Below are 24,117 nucleotides of genomic sequence, written 5' to 3' on the forward strand. Positions count from 1 at the left end.
AGCAAACACACTCACACACACCAGCAAACACTCACACACACTGATTGCGTACTGTGTTAGACAGGAAAGAATATTACAGCAGTATGACCTAAGCCAAGCAGAGCGAGACGCCAGGGGGAGTCCCCGCTAGCGGAGTGAATGTTGGAGCCATGAGGCTGCCCTTCCCTCCCTCTCTCTCCCTCCCTCCCTCCATCAACATGTCTTCATAAACTTTATCTAGATACATCAAGAGGTGTATTTATTTAACCTCACTCACCATTTTGATCAAAATTACTGCGCCTTACAGCCTCACTTCCGACCTCTTTGATCACTGTTCTATTTTAGTGTACTCACGGACCAAGTTGCCGACTAGATAATAAAAAGCTATACACAGTTGCTGAGAATTGCTATAATCTGCCAAGGGACTCCACTGCAATTCAGAGGCGCTCGGAAAAACACTTTTGAGGTGTCTCCCGCGAGGTGACGTAGAGTAAATGGCATCGTTTGTATTTCTATCACCATTATCAATACTCAAGATAAATAAAAACAGAGACCTTGGTGAACGCAAGCTGTTGCCACTTCGGGGATAATTTCCCAACGTCGGTAACGCCAAGTTAACGCTATATTAGCATTTGATTTAGTCTCAAATAGCGTCTTTCCGCTACAAAATATTACGCAGCTGGCAATGGCCATGTGAAAAAGTCACAATTTGATTTGCTGGCTTTGAAAAATGTATATATAAATGAGTGACTGTGGAACTTGGCCGTTTTCCAGGGGATTTACCTCTGGTCGCGCGCAGGATCGAGCGAGTTTCATTATTTTGTGTCAGTAGTGTTAAGTTTGCAAACCCTACGAACAGCCGTTTAGATATGGCATAGCCATCGGTAAGGCCGCCCAAATACCACAGTTCAATGACATTCAAGGCCACGGGGAGGAAGCGTATTGAATAAGCTTGCCGTCAGCGAGGGGGTGGTGGTAGTGGTACCCCCGGACCACCATGAAACCCACGTGTTGTTGATGTCCCTTGACGCCTCGCGACGGACTACTCCGGCTTTGACACGGAATAAATTCACTCTAGTCGAGTGATTTGTGGAGTGCACCAAGCTTACACTTGTGGTATACTGAGTGGATGGTGAGGATGGTGCAGGTGGCCTCACCGTGCTGGAGGACAGTGTGGGCGGCAGTGAAAGTTTATATCATGATGAGTGTATACAACAATTCCTGATATGTGTACCGTAATTATTCCAACACTGGTACTGTGGAGGCTAAAGTTAATATATGCATTACACGCTGATCAAAGTCAATGTTCAGTCAGATAAAACATGCCCCAAGTATATTTTAAATGTACGTATTATTATACACAGTACACAGTGCTTTAATTTTGTGATGTTTAATATGCAAAATTTGGGGACATTTGCTTTTGAATTATGTATGTAGGCTTCTTGCTTAGACCGTGTTGACCAGATGTGTGGCAGCATACGACTGGTGATTATATATTCTTGCCGAGGCTAATTGACAAGTCTGTATTGGCGGTCACGCCTACTGGTTACCATGGCAACCGGAAACTCTTCGCCAGAGCTTGACCTGTACTGGGAAGTGCATGACTCCCGCACGCCCAGGGCCGAGGTCATTCGTCATCCCAACACGTCCAGGGTCGAGGTCACGTCTGGTGAAGTGACATCGTCAGCTGGGTCATCGTCGCAGCCTACTGCCAGTACGTGGTCCTCGCCTTGGTCCGGACACTCGTCTAGTCGACGTCAGTCTTCCTGTTTATATTTCTCCGACACGTCTAGTCCGCCTCCCAGGGTGCCCAATAACTCTCCCGCGGAGGGAGGCGCCTCTCCCACGGAGGGAGAGGTGCCTCTCGCCTCCCTCATCTTCCTAGGTGATGACGACGTGTTTACGGACTATTCTGGGGTCACGCCCTTTCCCACAAGCGTCACGTGGGCTCCCGGCGCCATGTCCTCACCCACTGGCGCCACTTGGGCTGCCGGTGTCACGTCCCCACTCACTGGCGTCAAGCCATCACCCTCCAGCGTCACGTGGACTTCTAACATCATGACCTCGCCCACTGGCGTCACGCTCACTCCCGTCGGCGTCACACCCACTCTTGTTGGCGTCACGCCCTCACCCGCTAACGTCACAAGAGCGTCCACACTACCCGGAGCTCCCAGTTCGGACTCGGGTTGCCAGCAACAGAACGAGAGTCCAAATAGCCCAAAGACAGGTCCCCGGAATGGCGCCAAGGGCAAGGAGGGACATGGAAATGTGGTCAGAAAATCGTGTGGGAGCGGTGTCAGATGCTCGTCTCCCACTCCCTCACACACGTCCTCCCACACTCCCACTCCCCCACACACGTCCTCCCACACTCCCACTCCCCCACACACGTCCTCCCACACTCCCACTCCCCCATACACGTCCTCCCACACTGCCACTCCCCCACACACGTCCTCCCACACTACCACTCCCCCACACACGTCCTCCCACGCTGCCACTCCCCAACACACGTCCTCCCACACCACCACTCCCCCACACACGTCCCCCCACACTACCACTCCGAAAACCTCCTCACCAAACCCTGTAGCTGGTGGAATCAACCGAATCACACAGGCGTCAAACGACGCTAAAACCCGCGTCCAGTCAAGAGGCAACGAGAGTAAAAGTGATCCATCAAGACTCTCGCCAGCGGCCGGCCAGGGCGACCTTGCCTACCGAGGTCGCCACACTCAGCCCTACTCCCTAAGGACCTGTTCGCCAGTCTGTGCTCAAAATTTCGCCAAACTTTCGAAAGAACTTGGCGAAACGAAAGATCAGCTGTTTGCCTTGTCTGTACAAGTAAGTAGCAAGCGTTTAAAAATATTCATTCTTTCTCATTTTCTATGACATGGTTGCCGTAGGCATTGCGCGCTTATTTGGGCATCAACGTGTTATATTGTTGACTGGGAAGACGTCCATAGCTGTCATGAATGTTGTGGGTCGAGTGACGAGGGTGGGGCGCACTGCGTCACTGGCCTCCGAAGCTGCTTCCTGCAGGGTGACCTCCGGGAGGGTGGCCTCCGGAAAGTGGCCTCGCGGAGGGTAATCTCTAGTGCGAAAGTTTCCAGAGATTAAAGTAAAAAAAAAACAGTATAACTAGACAGCACTGCAAAGGTATAACGAGCAAAGGTATAACGAACAAACGACCAGGGATGTGAGGCCGAGGAGAAAGGAACGGTACCCATCCACTTGGACTGTCGGGAATTGAACGCCGACCCCTGCAAGAAGCCAAAACCGTCGTTTTACCGACCAATCTAAGTGGCTGAACAGGGGGGGGGGGACCGTCAACAGTCTCCAGGAAGTCAATCTCCAACAGGGTTACCTTCAGAAGGATGTCTTCCTGGTCACCATAAAGGAGTAAGATGGTCAGTGGACGAAAAGACCGTGGACAAGACGGCACAAAACAGGGAATTGGAACAATTGGAACAAGGGGGAGGGGGGGCGGAATTCAATTATTAATCAGTTTATAAACTTCGAAGCACTACGAGGTTGTTCATAACAATCATAACCTTGGGGTTTGAAGTTTCGTAAACTGGTTAATAATTGTAAACAAAGCCGCCATGTTTGTTGAGGCTAAGGGTCTCTTTACTACCAGTAAATAGGTATCCGGGAGTTAGGCAACTGTTGTGGGGGTTGCATCCTGGGGAGGGCTAGTAGTTCGACCTTGAGGGGTGGATAGGGGGGACCTCGATAGCCTAACGTATATATATATAATAAATATATATATATATATATATATATATATATATATATATATATATATATATATATATATATTCATGTTCATATTCAAAATATATATAGGGGTACCACCTTTGGTTGATTGTAGGGACCCACAAGCCTCGAAGAAGACGATATATAGCACCCGAGAGAGCCTTGTCGGGCTCTCTCGTGCACTGACACATATTGTCTTCGCCTACCACCCTCTTATATATATATATATATATATATATATAAAGGGAAATTTATTGTACAAGATTACATGATTACAGAATGTGGCCTTAACACATATACAACACAACCAATACAAGTCAAATGAAAAACACGCTAATGGGAAACATTGATAAAATTCACGGACAGATTCGATCATTGTTGCAAGTCAAACACTTTATCTAATTCCTCCGAAGTTAGACTCGTGCCCAAGATGCGACAGGCATATCCCCTCTGAATCGCAACACTGAGGCGCTGGAACAAGAAACTTTTCGCTCTCTGGTCATTTGTAACGTCGATCAATTTGTCCCCCAATTCCTTTAGGAACTTCAATGCACATTTTCCCCACGAACCGATAAGAACAAAGCTGTAGCAGTGTGCCAGACCTCTGTATTTGAGAATTTTCTGCGATTTTCTGAAAGAAGCAGCGCCGCCCCCCTTCACGTGTATCGTGGTGGAGGTGTGTACTGGCCAGTGTGGAAGCGCATGTTTAGTCCCATGCTTACCATCCTTCCAAGGAAGCAAGGTGACCCCATCTGGGCGCTTCTGAGGTTCGTTGGGTCTAAGTGTGGTTCTCTTTGTGCTGGGCAGCAGGCCATGGCGAGGCTCCTCTTGATGATGCCGTTGACTTCTTCATGTCTTGCAATCTTATCCTGTGATTTACGACATATCAGGCCATGACGGCCATGTTGGTCTGCCATCGCAATTCCGCAGATACACCTATGTTCGGTGAGGATGGGGGCAGCAAGGCGAAGGGCAACTCCAATGCGGAGAGCGTCATGATTGAGGCGAGTTCCCAGGGCTGCATTGGGCACAGCAAATAAAAAATCCCCAGCATGAGGTGCTGTTACCGCTTGGAGGCGGGCTTTGTTTTCAGCATCTGCATTTTCAAGCATTGTTGTGGCAGTCTTTTCCATTATGGGGTAATCCCAATGGTCCTGCTCGTGGTCTTTAGGGGCTTGTGGTCGGGGTAGAGGGTGTGCAATAGTTTCCTGGCTCCTTCGATAAACTTTTGATCATGAGTTCCCGCTGTTTTTCTCATTTCGTATGCCTATGGTCCCAAATCTCACTGGTAGTGTTGCTTGGTCCCACCGACTGTCATCTAAATCTAGGTTGAGCGCCTTCCTGAATATTGACTTGAGGAGCTCATCATATTGATGTAGAAGTGGGTTGCCAAAAGTGGGTGCACACCTTAAGAAGTATGTTAGCCTGGGCAAGGTAAGGCACTTTGTGAGAAGGTAGAGGGCATCATGGGAGTTCAAGTCCCCTATTCTCTCTTCCATCCTCTTTAGGTCGTTAATCTTTTCGTCAAGGACTGCAGCAATGGTATTGTGGCCCAGAGGTGCACCAAGTAGTGTGCTGTCGGTGGGTTTAATATTTATAAATATATATATTATATTATAACATATATATATATATATGCTTCCTGTCCTTGTCAAAACGAATTAATTAACCTTCAGCCCCGTTAGTGAGACCTGAGGTGTTTACCTGATCTGTTGGCTAATTAGAACTGAACAACAAGATCTGAACCTGTGTTATTGAGGGAATTGTAACACGCGAGGTCAGACTAGTGACTTTAGGGTAGAGGTCAGAGCTTTGGGGGTCACAACCAAAAGGTCCAGGGTTCAATTCCCGCAGCAGTACAGACACTGTTCAGCATGTTTTCTTTCACATGATGCCTCTGTTCATCTAGCAGTAAACTAGAACCCAGTTTTGGCAACTGTTGTGGCTGGCATTCTGGAGGATGATTAGTATAGTTGGCTATGGAGGGCTTCGCTAAGCCTAACAGGCTTCGTCTCCCTGATAACCGACACAGTTACTAACCAGATATATATATATATATATATATATATATATATATATATATATATATATATATATATATATATATATATATACAGATGATTTAATTGGAGATTAAAAGCACTGAAGAATATTTGTAAAAACAGACGTGAATCTACGCAAAACGAGACGTGAATCTACGCAAAACGAGACGTGAATCTACGCAAAACGAGACGTGAATCTACGCAAAACGAGACGTGAATCTACGCAAAACATACAAATCAACTGTAAACAAAAATCTTACCACACAATTCTCTACCACAGGTAATTAGACAAATAAACAGGCTACGAACTGGAAACAAGCGACAAGCGTACTTGTTGCACGAAATCTGAACATACAAGTCTTTTCTGAGGCTGTGGAGGGGGGAGGGTGGTAGAAATAGCCTAAACTACTCTATCCTTTTGAGATGTATTTCTTTCTTGTCTCAATAAACATACTTGACCTTTCCTGAGGCCTAAACACCACCACTACAGCCGTAGGCCTCACTAACTTGTGTTCTCTATTAATATATTTTTCCAATCGAGTCATAACGTTCTGCTCCTAAGACGAAAGAGTCATGGTAGTTCTAAATTCCCTTCCAATTCCCCAAATTTTCTAGAAAAAGGTATATTCAAGGACGCGTGGTGACCCGACAGGTGCTCAGAAGTTCTGATCTGTGATGTGCTGACCTGACAAGTGCACCCAGTCAGAAGTTGCTGACCTCTGACCCACGGAACCCAAGAGGCCTGCAACCTCTTGGTAAAAAAGGTTAGGTTAGGGCGTGTATCGGGAGGTCGGGAGGGGCGTGTGTCAGGGGGTCGGGAGGCGTCGGCCTGACCACGTTCCAGTGACTTTTAAGATGAGTAGAACACCTTCCTCAAGGCTGCCCTTGACCCCTACAGGAGGGCGGAGAAGGCGACCCTCACCTCACACACACACACACACACACACACACACACACACACACACACACACACACACACACACACACACACACACACACACACACACACACACACCTGAAGGAAATTTATGTAAACAAAATCAATATGACCAGACGATACCACCATGGCTGCTAGTATCTAAAATGTTCAATAAAATACTCGAGGCAAACAATCTCCCAGAATTCTGGACACCGAACAACAGAGCCAATATTTACAAATAGGGGACAGACAAGATGCTCTAAATTACAGACCAATATCACTGACAAGCGTCCTGTGTTGCGTGCAGGAGAAAGGCACTCAGACTGAGCATGATGAAAGACCTGGGCAAGATAAACTTTGTAACGAAAGGCCAACATGAATTCAAAAGGCAAAAGTCGTGCTTGACAAATTTGCTTGAGGTCTATAACAAGGTTACTACAGTAAGACAAGCAACAGGGGAATGGATAGACAGTGTTTTCCGAGATTATCTAAAAGTATTTGATACGATATCAGGATATACGACTGGTGTACACGATGACGAATACAGGCTGGGATAACTGGGAAGATTACTGGGTGAGGGAGTGTACCTGAAGGGCAGATAACAAAGAGCCACAGTCAGAGAGGAGGTTTAGAGCTGGAGGAATGTAACAAGAGGGTTCCCGCAAGGCTCTGTTCTGGGACCGCTACTATTTCTAATTAATTGCTGTGACTGACTCACCCGAGGGAGTGAGCTCCTACGTGTCAATGTTTGCAGACGATGTAAAGCTGATAAAGAATGTAAAAACAAAGGAGGACTGCAGGAAGTTACAGAACGACCTTAACAAAGTCCATGAGTGGGCAAATAAGTGGTTGCTGAAATTCAATCCCAGCAGGTGTAAGATTATGAAGATGGGAAAGGGAGAAAGGAGAACAAAAAGGCATCTACACCATAAGGGGGAAGGCAACCACAGGAATCATAAAGAGAGAAACATTTGGGAGTGGATATAAACACTAACACTGGAGACACACATAAACATTGTAACATCAGCAGCATAGGGGAACACCGGCTAGTAAACAAACCGTCGTTTATAAACCTAAATCAGGATTCCTTCAAGGCCATCTACACAACCTTTCTTAGAATAATATTGGAATTTGCCGAAATAGTACATCACTGGGATAGGCTACAATAAATGTCTGTCTCAACACAGACATTCCCATGACAGTACAGCAAAATGAATGCGGCCATCACCCACACACACACATCAATTAATAATTATAATCAATGATCACTGGCCATCACATCATCAAAGCCATCACTGGCTTTGATGATGCTGTGCCCTGGAGAGGCCACTCCAGACCGACAACCAGAGCGCAACTCCATAGTCTCCTGTGACTGACGGATGCCTACTACCACTACCATTTCCACATCTCATCATTCCCACACCACAAGCCTCTCTTCTGAGACAACACGACAACCTCCTTAAGTACCAGTCTTTCTTCTTGTGGGTTGTAGACTACTATGACTGGGGGTTAGTTCAGGGTTATAACTAGACCAGTCAAACTTGAATCTGAAATTGGCTGTGTTATTTGCTGACAGGATTGTGAATAATTAAAGACGCTGCTAAGGTGATTTATTCTAAGTAAATTGAGCATCTTGATCAAATGTAAAGTTGATTCAATATTTGGCAGCAGCATTTAAGTATAATTAGCAGGCTAGGCTATAGCCTGCTAATATTTTTGGGTCTACTGTATGTACATTTAGTTAAAGAAATTACAAGTACTCAGAGCTGTATTCTGATCATTCTGATATGATCAGATCGTATTCTGATTGTGAGGCTAAGTGTCATACGAGTTTATTAAGGTTTAGACTTTGATGAAGATGTAAATATTATCTAATTCAGTGGTACTTTTGATCTGCTTCAAGTGCATAAAGTGTGACTTTAGTTAGTGACAAATACTTGGAGTGCTTCTCCATTTTACACAGATTTTATTAGGTATATTATTTGCTGGTGACCAGAAGTTCTAGTAAATGTTCTGCCTATGGTTATATTACCCGTTTGTTCCTATATACTGGAGTAGGGATTTTGACTAGCACGGTCGTGAATAACCCGTAGTTCGCAGTGTAGTGTATTTATTTACCTTTTGAATGAATGGTTAAGCTTTGTAAGCTGTGACCCCATGAGTCCCACCACCCATTGTGTGTGTACCCCATGACCCTCCACCACCCATTATGTGTGTGTACCCTGTGACCCTCCATCACCCATTATGTGTGTACCCTGTGACCCTCCACCACCCATTGTGTGTGTGTACCCCATGACCCTCCACCACCCATTATGTGTGTACCCCATGACCCTCCACCACCCATTATGTGTGTACCCTGTGACCCTCCACCACCCATTATGTGTGTGTACCCCATGACCTTCCACCAAGTCCATTGTGGTGTCCGTTTGGCAGCTTCAGACTTGGATTTACCTCTTTTTCTGGTTTTTAACCCACGGGGGTAGTTTTTGCTGGCCCTTGTAGGATTTTTGTGGGTGTAAATGTTGGCGTGTGTGTGAGTGTAACACCTGCCTCAACAACTGCGAGAGCTCACGCATATGTTTTAACACATCATCATCATCATCTGTAATGAAATATATCCAAAGATCAAAACATCTGTTCATGGGGGTAATTTTGGTTACTGGAATGCCACGCTCAAAGAAAGAACTGCTAAATGCTGTAAAAACAAAAAAGGAGATCCAGAATGATTGATATGGTCAATGTGTAGTTTGCAGAAATGTTCCCATCTTAGGGGGGCTGGAGGGATGAAGCCTTGCCATCAACCACTCAGGGGTCCAAATTCACGAAGAAGCAACAACCCAAGCACTTACGAACCTGTACATCTTTTTTCAATCTTTGGCGGCTTTGTTTACAATTATTATAAACAGTTAGTGAGCTCCGAAGCACCAGGAGGCTGTTTATAACAATAACAACAGTTGATTCGGAAGTTTTCATGCTTGTAAACTGTTTAATAAATGTCACCAAAGCCGTCAAAGATTGAGGAATGATTTACACGTTCGTAAGTACTTGCGTAACTGCTTGGTGAATCTGGCCCCAGGAGTATAAGTTGTCTTACAAGACAACAGTTCTAAGCACCGTTAATGTATCTTTCGACCATTGTTTCAAGTCGGCAGGTAATTAGGTAGATGCTAACCTAATTATGACTTCCTCTCAGAAAAATAACCCCAGCCACTTGGGCTGGACGGTAGAGCGACGGTCTCGCTTCATGCAGGTCGGCGTTCAATCCCCGACCGTCCAACCCGCCAAACACGCGACAAAACTACGACGTTGCTACAACGTGCGAACAAGTTTTAACACCTAACACGTTGTAACACTCAATATAACAAGATGTAACAACTTTATTACAAGTTGTAACAAGCGGAAAATAGGAACAGTTTGGTTTCGTGTTTGGAGGGTTAAGTGGTTGGGCACCATTCCTGTCCCCCCCCCCCGTCCCAAATCAAATCCATATCCTAGATTGATTGATTGATGAAGATTAAGCCACCCAAAGGGTGGCACGGGCATGAATAGCCCGTAAGTGGTGGCCCTTTTGAGCCATTTCCAGTATCAATAGATGATACTGGAGATCTGTGGAGGTGCGACTGCACCCTGCGTGACGGGAGATGTCTCCCGTATATCCTAACTCCTTCCTAGTGCTATATATAGTCGTAATGGCTTGGCGCTTTCCCCCTGATAATTCCCATCCCAGGAAAATAATTTACCGTAAATTTGTGTAACCCTAGCCTAGCTACACAGATTTCTTAATAAAGTACAGTATTTCAATTTCTATTTATAATAATTATTCGATTTATAATAAGTCTACGATTAATCATATCAAAGATTAATTAAATTCAAGATTAATCAAATCTAAGATATGAGAATGTCTAGCATTAAATACTCACTCAGTGTCGATACAGTTGTCGACTAGGAGAACTCCCTCAGAGCCTTAAGGAAGGGGAATGTTGTGCTGGGTGACTTCCAACTCCCCTAATGTCCACTCGGGATTAAATAGCAGTACGAGCCTAGTCATATTTTCACTGCTAGACTCGGGATTAAATAGCAGTACGAGCCTAGTCATATTTTCACCGCCAGACTCGGGATTAAATAGCAGTACGAGCCTAGTCATATTTTCACCGCCAGACTCGGGATTAAATAACAGTACAAGCCTAGTCATATTTTCACTGCTAGACTCGGGATTAAATAGCAGTACGAGCCTAGTCATATTTTCACCGCCAGACTCGGGATTAAATAACAGTACGAGCCTAGTCATATTTTCACCGCCAGACTCTGGATTAAATAACAGTACAAGCCTAGTCATATTTTCACTGCTAGACTCGGGATTAAATAGCAGTACGAGTCTAGTCGTATTTTCACTGCTAGACTCGGGATTAAATAGCAGTACGAGTCTAGTCGTATTTTCACTGCTAGACTCGGGATTAAATAGCAGTACGAGCCTAGTCATATTTTCACTGCTAGACTCGGGATTAAATAGCAGTACGAGCCTAGTCGTATTTTCACTGCTAGACTCGGGATTAAATACCAGTACGAGCCTAGTCGTATTTTCACTGCTAGACTCGGGATTAAATACCAGTACGAGCCTAGTCGTATTTTCACTGCTAGACTCGGGATTAAATACCAGTACGAGCCTAGTCGTATTTTCACTACTAAACTCGGGATTAAATAGCAGTACGAGCCTAGTCATGTGCGCATCGACAAGAGTCACAGCAACATACAATTATTAAAAATAAAAACAATTCCCGAATACCCCTCGATAAACGTTCCAATACAGCCAGGTAATATTACTTGCAAAGGTTATCTTCTTGAGGTTATCTTGAGATGATTTCGGGGCTTAGCGTCCCCGCGGCCCTGTCCTCGACCAGGCCTCCTTTTTGTTGGGCTTCCTACGGGTTGCAGGAAGCAGCCTGTAGCAGCTGTCTAACTCCCAGGTACCCATTTGCTGCTAGGTAACAGGGGCATCAGGGGAGAAAGAAACATTTTGCCCATTTGTCTCAAAGCCTCCACCGGGGATCGAACCCGAAACCTCAGGACTACGAATCCGAAGCGCTGTCCACCCAGCTGTCAGGCGCCCTAGTGAGGGGGACTATATCTTTTAGACTTCCGTTACTTCATTAAAATGTCAACAAAAGCACTATGGCAATATAGCCTCTCTGAATACCAACAAAAGACACTGAAAAACCTACATTATTCCAATCTGTTGTATTATTCACACGTTAATTAATCTGGCGTTGGTAAAACGGCTACAGTAGTCGTGGTATTGAGTCGTGGTAGTCGTAGAGGCACTGTGGTATTGGTGATGGTGGTGCAAATGATGGTATCGATTGTGGTGGTGGTGGTGGTGGTGGTGGGAACCACGATAGGGAGGTGACAGCCGTGATGGTGGTGGTGGTGGTGGTGGGAACCACGATAGGGAGGTGACAGCCGTGATGGTGGTGGTGGTGGTGGTGGGAGACATTTCTGGTGTCAGGTGGTGTAGAATCGGGCAGGTCTCAACCCCTCCAATCAGGAAACCCGACATCGTTAATGAACCACTGAATGTATAATTAACATGTCGGTTCAATTAACATGCAATTAGACCAAGCTCATGCATTAATGACTACCTTTTTCTTACATTTGAGGTTATTCATTTATGCTCTAACCCCAAGATGTAAGTAAGGAGAGCAGTCAGTCTCTGAGTCAATTGAGACAATAAAACTTACCCAACCAGATTAACAGTAAATTAAGGCACGAGACAGCAATACAGTTAACTAATCAGTCATTCTGCATGTTTACACACACACACACACGGACCATTTTGCCTCATTTCCAGTGTCTGGCCATCTGCCTGTAGCTACCATTACCTCAGTAATGGTTCACAGTCACAAACTAGTCCAGGAATTAACTAAATAAAAGGTCACAGTCAAGGACGTGTGGGGGCTTTTTCCCGCTGTATCAGTTACTCTCAGTCTGAAGTGGACGTCTCTTCCGGTAAGCAAGATTGCGTAGTCTGTTATTGCGAGCGTGGCCACGGCGTACTACGTCGCACAAGACCACACGTCGTGGGGTAGGCGACAGAAAAACTGGTTCTTTTACTAAGACGACAGGTTGGTTTAACTGGTAAAGGGGGAGCAGGGGGGACCTCTTGCTGAGCCAGTGGGAAGGAAAAGAAGCCTTCGGTAGTGCGCTCATAAGGTTGTTATATGTGTGCTGTGTTTGGTGAACTGAGTAGGATAGGCTAGCGGGAGCTCATGACCAGCCGCTAGTCTCTTCGGGTTTACGGGCTCTCCTTAGCCCGTGCTACATGCACATTTCGTTCTGAGTAGCTAAATCTCTCCGGGTCTTGGACTAGCGGCGGTGGTGGCTGGGAAGTCTACAGGGTTCTATATTACACATAGAAATCACAATAGCCTGATGCATCAAATGAACAATGAGAGACTGCAGGATCCGTGTGAGGGCAGTTGCACTCCCGGTTGCAATTCTTTTGACCATGTCGCGACACAGTCGATTAAGGCGCGTCTGGGATCTTCTCGGACGTAGGTTCGAACCCTCATCACGGCCCTTGTGGATTTGTTCATACAGGTTTCTCCTTGTTTTGATGGCACAACTGGGAGCAACATGTTTTCCTTGTTCATTTTGTCATTCTTAAAAAGGCGCTGTTCAATGCATACAAATGAACGAAGACGGTGACAGTTAGCCTCACATTATAGCGGGATATAAAGGTACTTGATGAGTCACAATAACGTGGCTGAAGAATGTTGACCAGACCACACACTATAGAAGGTGAAGGGACGACGACGTTTCGGTCCGTCCTGGACCATTCTCAAGTCGATTGTGCGACGACGAAACGTCGTCGTCCCTTCACTTTCTAGTGTGTGGTCTGGTCAATAAAGGTACTTGCTCAGCGGTGGAGTGGCCCTTCGTACACGACTTGGACATAAACAAAAGATTGCCACAAAAAAAACCTTTCGCTAACTTCTTTTTAACTCGGCTGTATGTGTGTTTACCTCCTCCGTAATTACTATCCGTTTGCAGTGTTTGGACGACTTTGAACTTTGAGAGATCGACCCCACCTCCCGGACCACACCCAGAGAGGCGGGTGTACACTGGTACGGTCTAATGACCACACCGACCTTCGTGGTGGGTGTGGGGGTTCGACAAGTTCACGGAACACGGCCAGTTTATGTTAGTTATCCCGTAAATTGTCTATTTTCTTCTTTCAAATTTGTCACCTGCTCTCATTAAAGCACGTCGCATTCTGACGTATACTTTGACTAAGGCTAAAAATTGACGTACAAGAGCGGCTCTCGAAATTGGCATTAGGTCCCGTTTTCTGTTCGTGGGTCCTATGGTAGATTAGGTTAGGTTAGTATGACAACAACAGCACACGCCCCCCCACCCGTCACTCTGGCCGTCACAGTGACAGGAACAACAGCACACGCCCCCCACTCGTCACTCTGACCCGTCACAGTGACAAGAACAACAGCACACGCCCCCCCACCCGTCACTCTACCCGTCACAGTGACAGGAACAACAGCACACCCCCCCCCCCCACCTGTCACTCTACCCGTCACAGTGACAGGAACAACAGCACGCCCCCCCCACCCGTCACTGCCCGTCACAGTGACAGGAACAACAGCACACTCCCCAGCCACCCGTCACTCTACCCGTCACAGTGACAGGAAGAACAGCACGCCCCCCCCCCACCCGTCACTCTACCCGTCACAGTGACAGGAACAACAGCACACGCCCCCCCCCCACCCGTCACTCTACCCGTCACAGTGACAGGAACAACAGCACACGCCCCCCCACCCGTCACTCTACCCGTCACAGTGACAGGAACAACAGCACACGCCCCCCCACCCGTCACTCTGCCCGTCACAGTGACAGGAACAACAGCACGCCCCCCCCCACCCGTCACTCTGCCCGTCACAGTGACAGGAACAACAGCACACGCCCGCCCCCCACCCGTCACTCTGCCCGTCACAGTGACAGGAAGAACAGCACGCCCCCCCCACCCGTCACTCTACCCGTCACAGTGACAGGAAGAACAGCACGCCCCCCCCCACCCGTCACTCTACCCGTCACAGTGACAGGAACAACAGCACGCCCCCCCACCCGTCACTCTACCCGTCACAGTGACAGGAACAACAGCACGCCCCCCCCCACCCGTCACTCTACCCGTCACAGTGACAGGAAGAACAGCACGCCCCCCCCCCACCCGTCACTCTGCCCGTCACAGTGACAGGAAGAACAGCACGCCCCCCCCCACCCGTCACTCTACCCGTCACAGTGACAGGAAGAACAGCACGCCCCCCCCCCCACCCGTCACTCTACCCGTCACAGTGACAGGAAGAACAGCACGCCCCCCCCCACCCGTCACTCTACCCGTCACAGTGACAGGAAGAACAGCACCCCCCCCCCGCCCGTCACTCTACCCGTCACAGTGACAGCAACAACAGCACACGCCCCCCCCCGCCCGTCACTCTACCCGTCACAGTGACAGCAACAACAGCACACGCCCCCCACCCGTCACTCTACCCGTCACAGTGACAGCAACAACAGCACACGCCCCCCACCCGTCACTCTACCCGTCACAGTGACAGCAACAACAGCACACGCCCCCCAGCCGTCACTCTACCCGTCACAGTGACAGGAACAACAGCACACGCCCCCCCCCCACCCGTCACTCTACCCGTCACAGTGACAAGAACAACAGCACACGCCCCCCCACCCGTCACTCTACCCGTCACAGTGACAGGAACAACAGCACACGCCCCCCACCCGTCACTCTACCCGTCACAGTGACAGGAACAACAGCACACGCCCCCCACCCGTCACTCTACCCGTCACAGTGACAGGAACAACAGCACACGCCCCCCACCCGTCACTCTACCCGTCACAGTGACAGGAACAACAGCACACGCCCCCCACCCGTCACTCTGCCCGTCACAGTAACAGGAACAACAGCACACGCCCCCCACCCGTCACAGTGACAGGAACAACAGCACACGCCCCCCACCCGTCACAGTGACAGGAACAACAGCACACGCCCCCCACCCGTCACAGTGACAGGAACAACAGCACACGCCCCCCAGCCGTCACTCTGGCCTTCGAGGGGACGGGAGTTCCCCGGGACCAGCGCTAATGACCTGAACCTTCTCTCACCATCGCGCGGGCGCGAGGAAACGGAAATACAATATACATACAAAATATTAAATCAAACGTGTAAAAATGTCCTCCCTTAAAAATCTGTCATGGGGGGGGGGGAACCTGAATTACTGTTGTTGTATTGCTGTATTATAACTTACGATGTAGAGACATCGTAAGTTGTTGCGTAAATACTGGCGTAAATAAATAAACATCCCAGGCCTAGGTAACGTAGGTCTCTTATTTAAGATATACTATGTTACACTGCAACAGAAAACGGGGTTATTTGATCATACACTGATGCTTTCGTTGTAAAATACTGATACATACAGCAGGATACATAATTCTACAGTGCTTCAAGAATACAGCGAAATCATCCCATGGTACTACAATGCTTGTGTAGTATAATATACTCGTTTAGAACCATCCAACGACCCATTCGTTTATACAGCAAGATGGGAAGCACTGCTTCCGAAGGGGATACTAAGGAAACCCTTTCGGCAGGGTATTACCGGACGGAGGGGATCTCTATTGACGGGATGAGGCCAGACGAAGAACGGAGTATATTAACGGGATGGGCGTGAGCTATTGACGGGCAGGTGGACTGGGTATTGACGGGGTATTGACAGGGTATTGACCGGGTATTGATGGGGTATTGATGGGGTATTGACGGGGTATTGACGCGGTATTGACGGGGTATAGACGTGTAGGATCCGGGGAGAGGAGAGGTGCGGGGTGTTGCCCACGGGACGCGTCCCAACGGATCCCAGCCCCGAAGGCTTGCCGCAACAATGGCCGGAAGATGAACTCTCTCATTCATCACTTGGAATGTCACACACCTCCCTACGACCCCACCACACACCTCCCTACGACCCCACCACATACCTCCCTACGAGCCCACCACACACCTCCCTACGACCCCACCACACACCTCCCTACGACCCCACCACACACCTCCCTACGACCCCATCACACACCTCCCTACGACCCCATCACACACCTCCCTACGACCCCACCACACACCTCCCTACGACCCCACCACACACCTCCCTACGACCCCACCACACACCTCCCTACGACCCCACCACACACCTCCCTACGACCCCACCACACACCTCCCTACGACCCCATCACACACCTCCCTACGACCCCACCACACACCTCCCTACGACCCCATCACACACCTCCCTACGACCCCACCACACACCTCCCTACGACCTCATCACACACCTCCCTACGACCCCATCACACACCTCCCTACGACCCCACCACACACCTCCCTACGACCCCACCACACACCTCCCTACGACCCCATCACACACCTCCCTACGACCCCACCACACACCTCCCTACGACCCCACCACACACCTCCCTACGACCTCATCACACACCTCCCTACGACCCCACCACACACCTCCCTACGACCCCACCACACACCTCCCTACGACCCCATCACACACCTCCCTACGACCCCACCACACACCTCCCTACGACCCCACCACACACCTCCCTACGACCTCATCACACACCTCCCTACGACCCCACCACACACCTCCCTACGACCCCACCACACACCTCCCTACGACCTCATCACACACACACACTGAACAACGTCTGCACTGACGTACACAGTGTAGAGACGGGGAACTGGTAATGTGAAGCCTCAGATAACCTGGAATACAAGTAACTACGGAAGGTGGTAGATGAGAGAGAGAGAGAGAGAGAGAGAGAGAGAGAGAGAGAGAGAGAGAGTGAGAGAGAGAGAGAGAGAGAGAGAGAGAGAGAGAGAGAGAGAGAGAGAGAGAGAGAGAGAGAGAGAGAGAGAGAGAGAGAGAGAGAGAGAGAGAGAGAGAGAGAGAGAGAGAGAGAGAGAGAGAGAGAGAGAGAGAGAGAGAGAGAGAGAGAGAGAGAGAGAGAGAGAGAGAGAGAGAGAGAGAGAGAGAGAGAGAGAGAGAGAGAGAGAGAGAGAGAGAGAGAGAGAGAGAGAGAGAGAGAGAGAGAGAGAGTGTGTTCTTAGGATGTTCAGGTCGTGGGGCCACTGAGGGGTGTTCAGGTCGTGGGGCCACTGAGGAGTGTTCAGGTCGTGGGGGCCACTGAGGGGTGTTCAGGTCGTGGGGCCACTGAGGGGTGTTCAGGTCGTGGGGCCACTGGGGGGGTGTTCAGGTCGTGGGGGCCACTGAGGAGTGTTCAGATCGTGGGGCCACTGAGGGGTGTTCAGGTCGTGTGGCCACTGAGGAGTGTTCAGGTCGTGGGGCCACTGAGGAGTGTTCAGGTCGTGGGGGCCACTGGGGAGTGTTCAGGTCGTGGGACCACTGGGGAGTGTTCAGGTCGTGGGGGCCACTGGGGAGTGTTCAGGTCGTGGGGCCACTGAGGAGTGTTCAGGTCGTGGGGGCCACTGGGGAGTGTTCAGGTCGTGGGGGCCACTGGGGAGTGTTCAGGTCGTGGGGGCCACTGGGGAGTGTTCAGGTCGTGGGGGCCACTAGGGAGTGTTCAGGTCGTGGGGGCCACTGGGGAGTGTTCAGGTCGTGGGGGCCACTGAGGAGTGTTCAGGTCGTGGGGGCCACTGGGGAGTGTTCAGGTCGTGGGGGCCACTGGGGAGTGTTCAGGTCGTGGGGGCCACTAGGGAGTGTTCAGGTCGTGGGGGCCACTGGGGAGTGTTCAGGTCGTGGGGCCACTGGGGAGTGTTCAGGTCGTGGGGCCACTGGGGAGTGTTCAGGTCGTGGGGACCACTAGGGAGTGTTCAGGTCGTGGGGGCCACTGGGGAGTGTTCAGGTCGTGGGGGCCACTGGGGAGTGTTCAGGTCGTGGGGCCCACTGGGGAGTGTTCAGGTCGTGGGGGCCACTGGGGAGTGTTCAGGTCGTGGGGGCCACTGAGGAGTGTTCAGGTCGTGAGGGCCACTGAGGAGTGTTCAGGTCGTGGGGCCACTGGGAGGTGTTCAGGTCGTGGGGCCACTGGGGAGTGTTCAGGTCGTGGGGACCACTAGGGAGTGTTCAGGTCGTGGGGCCACTGGGGGGTGTTCAGGTCGTGGGGCCCACTGGGGGAGTGTTCAGGTCGTGGGGGCCACTGGGGAGTGTTCAGGTCGTGGGGCCACTGGGGAGTGTTCAGGTCGTGGGGACCACTAGGGAGTGTTCAGGTCGTGGGGGCCACTGGGGGAGTATTCAGGTCGTGGGGGCGCGGGGTGAGGCGTCACGACTATAAAAGCGACCGCGTGGTCCTGACACACCTACGATGACTTCCTCATCAGACATTTCCCCCTGGGGGAGGTCTCCTCGCCTGACATTTCCTGCTAAGGTCAACCCGGCACTCCCACCGCCTTCACGGGAGGCCGGTCCGGGACACCCACGTTAACCGGACCTCTTCCGGACCTCTTCCGGACTGGTGCCCCCTTCCAAATTTGGAGGGGACCAGCTCACCGCCTTGCGGGCTGACAATATACAAGTTCCTGCTTCCTCTCCGCGGAGTCCTGCCCGTCAGCCAGCAGCATTCTCGTTTGGCCCAATTGTATCCTCAGCGCCGTTAGCACACACAAGCAAATGGTCCCGGGTTCGATTCCTGGACACGTTTCTCTACACTTGATGCCACTGGTCACCTTGCCCTTTGAATAGGCACCCGGGAGATAGGGTGTCTATAGGGTGCAGGCGATGAGTCCCAATAACGTGGCTAAAGTAATTTGACCAGACCACACACTAGAAGGTGAAGGGACGACGATTTTTCGGTCCGTCCTGGACCATTCTCAAGTCGGTTTCACAATCGACTTGAGAATGGTCCCAGGACGGACCGAAACGTCGTCGTCCCTTCACCTTCTAGTGTGTGGTCTGGTCAACAAAGTGTCTATAGGGTGTTTGCAGATAACCAAACGCCATATACCTTATCTCTTTGATAATTGTACCAATTTCATTGCCCTATTCTATATATCCTTGACCCTTTTATCCTTTTAATATCCTATTTATCCCTTTATACATCTCTGTTATACATCTTCTTATTTGGTGATCATTTACAGATGTAAATTACAGTTTTAAGTTGTCGATCTGTAGACGAGATTATTGTATTTTTTTCCCGCTTTCTTTCATAGATCCAGTTGGTTACCCCATTGTCGGGGACAGGAAGCCTGTTTGGGCTCATCGAGGCCAACTGCTAACTTTCCCATGGATGCAATCCATAAGACTCTGGGAGTCTGTTATCACCCTGGGAGTCTGTTATCACTCTGGGAGGCTGTTATCACTCTGGGAGGCTGTTATCACCCTGGGAGGCTGTTATCACTCTGGGAGTCTGTTATCACTCTGGGAGGCTGTTATCACTCTGGGAGTCTGTTATCACTCTGGAAGGCTGTTATCACTCTGGGAGGCTGTTATCACCCTGGGAGGCTGTTATCACTCTGGGAGTCTGTTATCACTCTGGAAGGCTGTTATCACTCTGGGAGGCTGTTATCACCCTGGGAGGCTGTTATCACCCTGGGAGGCTGTTATCACTCTGGGAGGCTGTTATCACCCTGGGAGTCTGTTATCACTGGGAGTCTGTTATCACTCTGGGAGGCTGTTATCACCCTGGGAGTCTGTTATCACTGGGAGTCTGTTATCACTCTGGGAGGCTGTTATCACTCTGGAAGGCTGTTATTACTCTGGGAGGCTGTTATCACCCTGGGAGGCTGTTATCACTCTGGGAGGCTGTTATCACCCTGGGAGGCTGTTATCACTCTGGGAGGCTGTTATCACTCTGGGAGGCTGTTATCACCCTGGGAGTCTGTTATCACCCTGGGAGTCTGTTATCACTCTGGGAGGCTGTTATCACCCTGGGAGTCTGTTATCACTCTGGGAGGCTGGTATCACTCTGGGAGGCTGTTATCACTCTGGGAGGCTGTTATCACCCTGGAAGGCTGTTATCACCCTGGAAGGCTGTTATCACCCTGGAAGGCTGTTATCACTCTGGGAGGCTGTTATCACACTGGGAGGCTGTTATCACCCTGGGAGGCTGTTATCACCCTGGGAGTCTGTTATCACCCTGGAAGGCTGTTATCACTCTGGGAGGCTGTTATCACTGGGAGGCTGTTATCACTCTGGGAGGCTGTTATCACTCTGGGAGGCTGTTATCACTCTGGGAGGCTGTTATCACTCTGGGAGGCTGTTATCACTCTGGGAGGCTGGTATCACTCTGGGAGGCTGTTATCACTCTGGGAGGCTGTTATCACCCTGGAAGGCTGTTATCACCCTGGGAGTCTGTTATCACCCTGGAAGGCTGTTATCACTCTGGGAGGCTGTTATCACTGGGAGGCTGTTATCACTGGGAGTCTGTTATCACCCAGGGAGTCTGTTATCACCCTGGAAGGCTGTTATCACTCTGGGAGGCTGTTATCACTGGGAGTCTGTTATCACCCTGGGAGTCTGTTATCACCCTGGAAGGCTGTTATCACTCTGGGAGGCTGTTATCACTGGGAGTCTGTTATCACCCTGGGAGTCTGTTATCACTCTGGGAGGCTGTTATCACTGGGAGTCTGTTATCACCCTGGGAGTCTGTTATCACCCTGGGAGTCTGTTATCACTCTGGGAGTCTGTTATCACCCTGGGAGTCTGTTATCACCCTGGGAGGCTGTTATCACTCTGGGCTGTTATCACTGGGAGGCTGTTATCACTCTGGGAGTCTGTTATCACTCTGGGAGGCTGTTATCACTGGGAGTCTGTTATCACTCTGGGAGGCTGTTATCACCCTGGGAGTCTGTTATCACTCTGGGAGTCTGTTATCACCCTGGGAGTCTGTTATCACCCTGGGAGGCTGTTATCACTCTGGGAGGCTGTTATCACTCTGGGAGGCTGTTATCACTGGGAGGCTGTTATCACTCTGGGAGGCTGTTATCACCCTGGGAGGCTGTTATCACCCTGGGAGTCTGTTATCACCCTGGGAGGCTGTTATCACTCTGGGAGGCTGTTATCACCCTGGGAGTCTGTTATCACCCTGGGAGGCTGTTATCACCCTGGGAGTCTGTTATCACTCTGGGAGGCTGGTATCACTCTGGGAGGCTGTTATCACTCTGGGAGGCTGTTATCACCCTGGAAGGCTGTTATCACCCTGGAAGGCTGTTATCACCCTGGAAGGCTGTTATCACTCTGGGAGGCTGTTATCACACTGGGAGGCTGTTATCACCCTGGGAGGCTGTTATCACCCTGGGAGGCTGTTATCACCCTGGGAGTCTGTTATCACTCTGGGAGGCTGGTATCACTCTGGGAGGCTGTTATCACTCTGGGAGGCTGTTATCACTCTGGGAGGCTGTTATCACCCTGGGAGTCTGTTATCACCCTGGAAGGCTGTTATCACTCTGGGAGGCTGTTATCACTGGGAGGCTGTTATCACCCTGGGAGGCTGTTATCACCCTAGGAGTCTGTTATCACCCTGGAAAGCTGTTATCACTCTGGGAGGCTGTTATCACTGGGAGGCTGTTATCACTCTGGGAGGCTGTTATCACTGGGAGTCTGTTATCACCCAGGGAGTCTGTTATCACCCTGGAAGGCTGTTATCACTCTGGGAGGCTGTTATCACTCTGGAAGGCTGTTATCACTGGGAGTCTGTTATCACCCTGGGAGTCTGTTATCACTGGGAGTCTGTTATCACCCTGGGAGGCTGTTATCACCCTGGGAGGCTGTTATCACCCTGGGAGGCTGTTATCACTACCTGTCGTCACCACCTCCTCCAGGAATTACTTATCAGGAAATATATTAAACAATCGTGCAGCTTCCTGGAATGTTTTTCCTCGCCAGTGTTTAGTCTTGAATTGTCTCTTACGCTCAGCGCACGTCCCCGGCGCATGTCCTCAGCGCACGTCCCCGGCGCATGTCCTCAGCGCACGTCCCCGGCGCATGTCCTTGGCGCACGTCCCCGGCGCATGTCCTCAGCGCACGTCCCCGGCGCATGTCCTCAGCGCACGTCCCCGGCACATGTCCTCAGCGCACGTCCCCGGCGCATGTCCTCAGCGCACCTCTCAACTCACAAAATCTTGGACGAAGCTGCGCCCGCGGCTTTCTCTCACCTTGTCCCGAAGGGGGTCACTTGTCCCTCCTCGAGTGCATTCCAGAAAACACACTTGACAAGTGAGGTCTCGGAACAGCTTTTCCTATTGAGCAAGTCACTTCACAAAGGTCAGGACGGCAGGTCCCCCTTTCCCCCCGTGAGCTGATTTAGGCGTGCCTCCGGGCTATGGCGACCTGTCGCTAGGCCCGCGAGGGCCAGGGGGTGTAGCCACGGGTGTAGCCAGCTTCGGGAAGAGACCAAAGGTGCTAAAAGGTGCTAAAAAGGTTTTGGTACCTTTTATATGGAAGATTTTGTGTCGGCTGTGTCCCACAATAAAAGGATGGCTCTGACTCAATCCCATCTTCCTCCCACAATAAAAGGATGGCTCTGACTCAATCCCATCTTCCTCCCACAATAAAAGGATGGCTCTGACTCAATCCCATCTTCCTCCCACAATAAAAGGATGGCTCTGACTCAATCCCATCTTCCTCCCACAATAAAAGGATGGCTCTGACTCAATCCCATCTTCCTCCCACAATAAAAGGATGGCTCTGACTCAATCCCATCTTCCTCCCACAATAAAAGGATGGCTCTGACTCAATCCCATCTTCCTCCCACAATAAAAGGATGGCTCTGACTCAATCCCATCTTCCTCCCACAATAAAAGGATGGCTCTGACTCAATCCCATCTTCCTCCCACAATAAAAGGATGGCTCTGACTCAATCCCATCTTCCTCCCACAATAAAAGGATGGCTCTGACTCAATCCCATCTTCCTCCCACAATAAAAGGATGGCTCTGACTCAATCCCATCTTCCTCCCACAATAAAAGGATGGCTCTGACTCAATCCCATCTTCCTCCCACAATAAAAGGATGGCTCTGACTCAATCCCATCTTCCTCCCACAATAAAAGGATGGCTCTGACTCAATCCCATCTTCCTCCCACAATAAAAGGATGGCTCTGACTCAATCCCATCTTCCTCCCACAATAAAAGGATGGCTCTGACTCAATCCCATCTTCCTCCCACAATAAAAGGATGGCTCTGACTCAATCCCATCTTCCTCCCACAATAAAAGGATGGCTCTGACTCAATCCCATCTTCCTCCCACAATAAAAGGATGGCTCTGACTCAATCCCATCTTCCTCCCACAATAAAAGGATGGCTCTGACTCAATCCCATCTTCCTCCCACAATAAAAGGATGGCTCTGACTCAATCCCATCTTCCTCCCACAATAAAAGGATGGCTCTGACTCAATCCCATCTTCCT

The 24,117-nt window shown here is 49.9% G+C and overlaps 1 protein-coding gene across 1 annotated transcript in view; it reads left to right on the forward strand.

The window, feature by feature from the left end:
- The first annotated feature begins 773 nt into the window (after window positions 1-773).
- LOC123765954 (mucin-5AC) overlaps window positions 774-24,117 on the forward strand; it is a 104,634-nt gene continuing 81,290 nt past the window's right edge. The window contains exon 1 of the mRNA XM_069337273.1: window positions 774-2,814. Within this exon, the coding sequence (XP_069193374.1) occupies window positions 1,531-2,814 (1,284 nt within the window). The 5' untranslated portion in view covers window positions 774-1,530. The remainder of the gene's footprint in view (window positions 2,815-24,117) is intronic.

The sequence above is a fragment of the Procambarus clarkii genome, chromosome 37 (assembly GCF_040958095.1).
Source record: "Procambarus clarkii isolate CNS0578487 chromosome 37, FALCON_Pclarkii_2.0, whole genome shotgun sequence".
Lineage (NCBI taxonomy): Eukaryota > Metazoa > Arthropoda > Malacostraca > Decapoda > Cambaridae > Procambarus > Procambarus clarkii.